Source organism: Phocoena sinus, chromosome 3 (genome assembly GCF_008692025.1).
Source record: "Phocoena sinus isolate mPhoSin1 chromosome 3, mPhoSin1.pri, whole genome shotgun sequence".
In the NCBI taxonomy this organism is placed as follows: domain Eukaryota; kingdom Metazoa; phylum Chordata; class Mammalia; order Artiodactyla; family Phocoenidae; genus Phocoena; species Phocoena sinus.
The window spans coordinates 6886737-6894347 of NC_045765.1; the positions used below are offsets into that span (position 1 = coordinate 6886737).

Consider the following 7611-nt stretch of genomic DNA (forward strand, 5'->3'; position numbering starts at 1 on the left):
CACAGACTTCATGGAACCTATTCTGACTCCTCTCTGTTCCTCTGGTTTCTCCTTGATTTGTGGCTGAGCTCTGGATGGACGAGGTTGTGAGACAGACCAGGCTTCCGCTCTGGGAGTGAAGATATGTCAATGTTCTTGGACAAGAGTTCCTGAAAAATGGGAACAAAATCTCCTGCCCTTGTCACAACTCCCTTCTCCCCAGCACAGCCAGGCTCAACTTTAGAGAAGTTAAATCTTCCATCCCAGTCCTTGAGAGCTCAAGCAGCCACCCAGCCTTGGTGTCCAGTATAAGGCTCAAAACACAGAAGGCTCACAATGGATGCTTTCTAAATGAATACGTGAATGCATGAATAAATGAAAAGAGCAAGTTACAGCCTCCCAGGCACTGACACTGAATTCTGGGGACACAGAGTCATTGCCAACACCAACTGCTGGGATTATGAGAAATCCACACACGCCCACATGGTCAACCTGTATGGACACACAGTCACTGTGCCCACACACCCACAAACATGATTATGGCACACACATGTCCCTGTGTCCAGTTTGGCCAACGCCAAGTACACTGTCCCTAAACACACACACACACACCCCCATGGACACTACAGACACACTCCTATAGGGCCAGAGTTACAGCGAAGTGAGTCATGCAAAAGCAGAGGTGGATCCTGCCTTTATTTAAATTTTGATATTTTGTTCATCATGGATTTTTTGCATTAATTTTGAGTTTCTTAAAATATTGCATTAAAATAGTATTTATCTTGGTCTCTGAGTCTTTTGGCACTCCTTTCAATCTTGCACCCAAGGCAAGTGCCCCGTTTGCTTCACACCCTGATCAGGACCCTGGCTGACACACATACCCAGGGGCATCTGCCCACACGTCTTCCCCAGTCACAGGGACGTACACAGTCTCTGAACAAACCTCATTCTACCACTAGGTGTCGCCCCAGCTCCTTCATCTTCGGCTCAGCATCAACACCACCATTCCTTAGGAAGAAAATGTCCAGTTCACTTATTATCTGGGAGTCCTCAAGATTTCCTTTTACTTCCATCTACCTGGGACATTTACATTTTCTAAAGACACCCTGGGGGAAACAGCATCTTAACCCCAAATAGTGGTGCCCTGCAATGGTGGAATTTTAGGCACAGATGAAGAAGATGGGTTTTCCTGATGCCTCTGATCCAGGAGCTGTGGTTGACTTGAAATGGGTATGGGATAGCCCAAGGGGAGAGTTGTTCCCCCGACCCTCCCTTGACACAAGTTTGAGAAAGAAAGAGATTCTGTGGGAGGAGGAGGGGGATTCATCCATTCATTCAACAGATATTTGTTGAGAACCTACTATGTGCCAGGCTCTGCTGTAGGCATTGATGATACAACAAAGACCACTGGACCCTGATGAGCTGCCCCTCTAAGGGAAGACAGACAATAGGTGAAGAAACAAATCCTGGAAATGTAGTGACAAAGCCTATGAAGAAAAATAACACAGAGTAAGAGCTCAGAAAGTGGCAGTGGGAGGTTATTTTTGATGGCCTCTCAGAGGAGGTGACATTTAAGCAGAAAGAGAGGGAGGAAGTTGAGTGGTTACCTGGGGGATCAGTGTCCCAGGCAGAGGAAATGGTAAGTGCAAAGGTCCTGAGGCATGCATTGTAAACTGAGCTACTCCTCTTGTCCCATCCACGAAAGAGGTGACCCCAAACCCAGATAGTACCAAAGATGTAGCTAGATCTCTTTTTTTTTTGTAAATGTATTTATTTTATTTATTTATTTTTGGTTGCATTGGGTCTTCGTTGCTAAGCGTGGGCTTTCTCTAGTTGTGGCGAGCGGGGCTTCGTTGCAGTGCACGGGCTTCTCATTGCGGTGGCTTCTCTTGTTGCGGAGCACGGGTGCTAGGCACGTAGTTGTGGTGCGCAAGCTCAGTAGTTGTGGCTCACGGGCTGCAGAGCGCAGGCTCAGTAGATGTGGCGCACAGGCTTAGTTGCTCCGCGGCATGTGGGATCTTCCTGGACCAGGGCTCGAACCTGTGTCCCATGCATTGGCAGGTGGATTCTCAACCACTGTGCCACCAGGGAAGCCCTGTAGCTAGGTCTTAAGGAGGACTTCCCAGTGGTCAGGAAGGGAGCATGTTTCCCACAGGTAAGATGGTAAGCCTTGGACCTGTCAAGCTCTCTGGTAGCTCCAGACCCTGGAGGGATGGACAACTCCTCTGACAGGTCCTACTCCCCTGTTCTCAGGGTCAAATCCAAACTGCTGTCCACGGCCCACAAGTTCCCACTTGGTTGGTCCCTCCTGGCTTCCCTGGCCTCATCTCCCCGCAACTCCCCTTTCACTCACACCTATCCAGCCACACCAGCCTCTCTGGTGCTCCCCAAACATACCATGCTTGTTCCCACTTTCAGGGCCTTTGCACTTGCTATTTCTGCTTTGAATTCTCTTCTCCTGAATACAGAAGGCATCCTTCTCTCACTTCCTTCAAGTGTCGCCTCAAATACCACCTTCTTAGAGACACCGCCTCTACCACACCTGCTAAAAGAGCCCCCCACTGCACCACCATCACACTTTAATCCCCTTTGCCCTGTTTATTATTCTTCATGCCACTTGCATTGTATTATATATTGATTTAGCTGTTGACATTGTATTATATATTTATTCGATTCTTGTCTGTCTCTCCTGCAACAAGGTCAGCTCCAGGAGGGCAGGGATTTGATGACTTGGCCCATGCTATATCTCCAATGCTTCGTCATATCTGTTGATTGAATGGACAAATGAATGATTTCTAGAAAGAACTCCTGGTGGAGACCAGGGCCCATTAAGGACCGAGGAGGGGGTTCTGGGAAGTGATGGAGGGGACGGAGATGGGACAGAGCATCCATTCTCCAGACCTCTTCCTTCCCTGGGGCACCAGGCTGGGTGGGCAAGCTGGGGCACACAACACTGTAGTGCCCACGGCCGCCTGGAGGCACTGTAGTTGGTGGCAGGACCCTACCAGCCTCACCCCAACTGATTACCCCAGCTTAGCTCCGCCCCACCGGCCATTTAGCCCCACCTCCACTGAACCCAGTTTAGTCCCACCCCCTAAAGAGCCTGGTATGGATCTCATGCATCTTCATGTTAGCCCTGCCCCCAAGCATCTCCCACCCTCCTCTGGGGTCACCGAACATCACCTCTCACTGCACTCTCCCACACCCTTAGGCAATCTTGGCGAACGAACAGGAAATCTAGAGTTTCCTAGGGGCCAGCAGGGGTGGAGGAAAATCCCCAGGTGGTGGCTCCAAGGATCCTCCTTGGAGACCCAGTTCAACTTCACTCCTGGTGCATTTTTATGCACCATTCTCTCAATTGTATACCTCTTTCGGTCTCTCGTCTCTCTCGCTCAGCTGACTCTCTTTACTTCTTTGGGGCTCACCTATCAGTTGAGCACCCAGTATGTGTGGCCTGATGCTTGGCTCTGAGCACACTTCCCATCCCAGCCAGTATGTGGGTCCTGAGATAGGGAAACAGAGGAGTGAGGGAGGGGACCTCACGAGGTCTCCTTGTAGCCTGGAAATCTTTCTATCTAGAGTCTGATCTCCATCCCTCCCAATAGCCCCCCTCAGGGTGGGTACAAGGTTCTGATTCTTCTCTTGGCCAGGAAAGAGAAGGTGCCAGGACTGTTTTTCCTCTGAGCTTCTACCTAGAAACCCTCCGAGTGTTTACACAGGCACTGTTCACACCCATGGAGTGGATTATTTAACAAGAGGGTAAATGTGTGGGCTAAGGAGCCGGACTGCCTTGGTTCAACCCTAGCTCTGCCACTCCCAAGCTGTCTGAGCTTAAGCAAGTGACCTAACTTTTCTGTGCCTCAGCCTCCACCATCTGTAAAATGAAGGTAAGCTTCTCAGAGGATTAGATGTCTTAGTTCATTCGGTGTGCTTGAAACAGTGCCCAGCATATAATAAGCACTTAATAAACGTTAGCTGTTATTATAATTATTTTATTATTTTGGAGAACTTAGGGGGCTCCCACCCCCAAGATGGAGGAGGAAGGAGGTTTCCCAATAGCATTAGAAAGCTGGGACCACCCCCCCGCATTTTGAAAAGCCCCCATCTCTTGCCCAAGAGATGAGGTACCATGGAGAGGGAGACGTGCTCCTGTGAAAGCATGTAGTGTGCAAGGCACCAACACACACACACGGATGTACACGTTCGCACACACAGCCCTTGCCCCGCACACCTGCTTTTAGAGTGACTTAGGCACAGAATGACACATGGTTACCCAAAGCTCCCACATAGCCACACACCTGGTCACCCACATTTTGTACAACACCCGGGCAGATGGGCCAGGGTCATGGGGACACTGACACACACCGTCCTTTATACACAGCCACAGCTGCCCACATACCGCTGGGATTAATACAGTCCTCACTTGCTGTCACACAGCCGGTCACACACAGATACACAACTCCCGGTCTCAGGCTCCCAAGCCTTCCACATCGGCCCTCCAAGTCACAGCCTCCCACTGTCACATACAGACTCTGCCTCAGGTACAAACACCCTCCCCCAATCATGCCCCAAGTCATGCACGGTTGGGCACACCTGCACAGCCACACACGCAAACTCTCAGTCACACCCAGCTGTGAGACGTAGGCACACACATTTACCCAGCACCCTCCAGCACTTCACACACGTCCCCGTCAGTCACTCACACGTGAGTCCCGCCCCCTTGCCCACCTGGGGGTGCGGGCAAGGAGTGGGGGGCTATAAAAGCCAGGCACCTCCTACCATGATGGGGGAAGTGAAGGATAAGCGACACACAAGGCCCCCTGAAGTCCCCCCACAACCCCACTTAGCTCGAGCGAGATGGCGGGTGTGGGCTCCGGGTCACCGAGAGGTTGAGAACCCCAAAGCTGGGATCAGGTTGTCTCCCAAACCATCTCAGCTCTGAGGCTGGATCTGAAGCTCCCCTTCCCATTCCCAAAGCCAGGGTGGACGTCCCAGCCCCTCCCTCGCTGCGACGCCCCCTCCCTCGCAGCCGCGGGGGGCTCATGGAGCCCCCAGTCCCGTTTCTGCGGGGCCCCCTGAGCCCCCGCCCCTTCTGGAGCCCTCTGCGCCCGCACCTGCCTGCCGGGCCCCTACCTGTCCGGCGAGGCCTGAACACAGCAGCAGCAGCAGCGGCAGCGGCAGCGTCGGCGGCGGCGGCGGCGGGACCGTGAGCGGCCACATGACGTGCCCCCGGCCCGGCGTCCCGTCCCCCGCCCGCCCTAGCGACGCCTCGGCACGGGGACCGCCACCAGGCGCTACCCCGCCCGCCGGGCCGGGCGACCCAATGCCGCCGCCTCCCCGGCCTCGCGGGCGGCTGGGATTCCGCCCCACCCCCGCCCCTCGCTCGCTCCGAGTCTTTGTTGCGGGCTCCGCCCCCCGCCCCGCCCCGCCCCCAGCTCGTCTTAGGGCGCCGACGGAGCGGGGTCTGGGGTCGGCGAAGCGGGGGGTGGGGGGGGAAGCCGGCACCCGAGAGGGTAGCTGGGATTGCGACCCAGAACCCCAAGGCCAATCTGGGGGTGGCTCATGGAGATGGGGACGGTGAGGGGGTTCCTTCACGTGGTAGTCAATTTCACCCTCCCTGGACATTTCCCACGTTATAAATGGGGTTGGGAGAGGGATCAAGGGGCAGGGGGCGTAGGAGGAAGGCCTGGTAGCAAAGAAGAGAAATTGAGAGGCCTCCTCTTTAAAAAGCTCAGGAGTCAACAGAGAAACTGAGGCAGAGTCTGTGAAATTGGGCTTCGAGGGACGGATCACTGCAGGGACGGGGGCGGAGATGGAGACAGAAAGTGAGAGACAGATACAGGGGGCGGGAGATCTCTAGACGAGGCCAAAGGGGATGGCCAGCTGGTGGGCATCTTCCTTCCCCCATCACACCTGGGACAGTCTCTGTTTCCCATTGCAATGGCCCAAGACAAGAGACCAGATCCTGAGAGAATCAAAATATTAAGGCCACCTCCACACGAAGCTGTTTGCATACGAAGGGCGTCCTCGTCCAGCCTCCGGACTTTCTCTGCCTGTCCCCCCTCATCGGTCTCCCCAGACATCTTCCCTCACCGAAGTTCCTCTATGGTTTTTTGGGTGAGGTAGCAAGTAAGTCAGGTTATAGAGAAATCAGCCATAAAATATTGGGAGTGGGGAAGCCTGGCATTTTTCTTACCCTACTGTGTGCCCTGTAGATAAGTTATGGTTTTGTCAAAGCAAGGAGAAAGAGCTTGTTATCCAATAAGACCTGGGCTCGACCCTGGTTCTGTCACTTCTTGGCCATGTGACCCCAGGCAAAGAGCTTTCCTTCTCTTAGGAGACCTGTTTCCTCTTGAGGTGTTGGGGACTTCTGTGACTTATGAGTGAATAGAGCACCTAGCCAGCGCCCAATCCCCAGAGGGCATTACTACAGTGGAACGTGGGGTTGAGGACACTGGCCATGGGATGTGGGACACAAAACAGAATCTGAGCTAGGAAAAGCATCTCATCATGCCTCTCCCTCTTTTTCCCAGATGGGAGATGATCTTTTGCTGACTCCTCAGGCCAAGCCTGCATTAGGCATGGGATAGGAGAGGGGTATTGGTTGTTGGAACCCACGAGCTCTTGACGAAGAGTGGGCTGTGGTCAACTCGGGTGTAGGAGGGCCCTGCTTGTCCCTGTCCCTTTCCTTGCCCTTGTTAGTGCTGTGTTTCAGAAACACGGACAATGTCCTCCTTGGGATTGGTCACGGAGGAGGTCATTGTATGGTCAAGCCATGGCCTGTGTTGTGTGGTTGACATGGGTCAATAGGCCCTTAGGTCCATTCCTCACCCTTCCCCTGCTCTGTTTCAGGAGAGATGGCCCCTGAAAACTACATTTCCCAGGTTCCCTTGATCCCTACAAACTACATTTCCCAGGCTGGGCTCAGGCAATGGGAAGCCTGGAGAGAGATTGGAGGACCGGAGAAAAAAGAAGCCAGGGTATTTCTCCCTCTCTCTCCAGTTTGGGTGTCTCTGGCCGTGGCTGTTGTCTCAGCCTCTGTGGTCTCAGCCCCTTTGAGGATCCCCGCCATGGTTCATTCAGCTCCTGCCAGGTGGCCGTAACTCTGGTAAACACCTCCTCCCTTTGCTGCTTCAGACCTTGGAAGGTGGTGGCTTGCTATTCTAGAGTAGATTCACCACCCCCTATTTGCTCTTAAAGCTTAATTAACTCCTCTGTAACTAAATCCCCATATTAAATTCTTGCTATTGAGCTCTCTGGTATGAGCTTTGTTTTTCTGATTAGACCCTGGCCAATACATTCAGTGCTGTAGACATAAGCACAGCTGTGGTCAGTGGCACTGCCAGTGGCCTGATCATGCTGTAGTCGATGTTCTATTAAACCGTGATCTGCACTGCCCTCAGCATCCCGGTTCTACTGTGCTCAGCATTGTGGTCAGTACTGTGGTCTCCACTGGTCATTCTTGACTGTGCTGTGGTCAGTGTGGTGGTCAGCTTCCCGGCTGTGTGTGGCTCAGAGTCACAATCACTGTCCTGGTCATGCTGTGGTCAGTGTTCTGACCTAGCTTTGGACAGTGACCTGGCCAGGCTATGGTCAGAATTATTATCGTGTTGTACTGTGGTCAGGGTCATA

General features: G+C 53.2%; 1 protein-coding gene across 1 annotated transcript in view; it reads right to left on the minus strand.

Annotated features, from left to right (window-relative positions):
• Window positions 1–5341, minus strand: part of OLFM2 (olfactomedin 2) — a 62579-nt gene extending 57238 nt beyond the window's left edge. Inside the window, exon 1 of the mRNA XM_032627162.1 lies at window positions 5113–5341. Within this exon, the coding sequence (XP_032483053.1) occupies window positions 5113–5199 (87 nt within the window). The 5' untranslated portion in view covers window positions 5200–5341. The remainder of the gene's footprint in view (window positions 1–5112) is intronic.
• Window positions 5342–7611: the final 2270 nt, after the last annotated feature.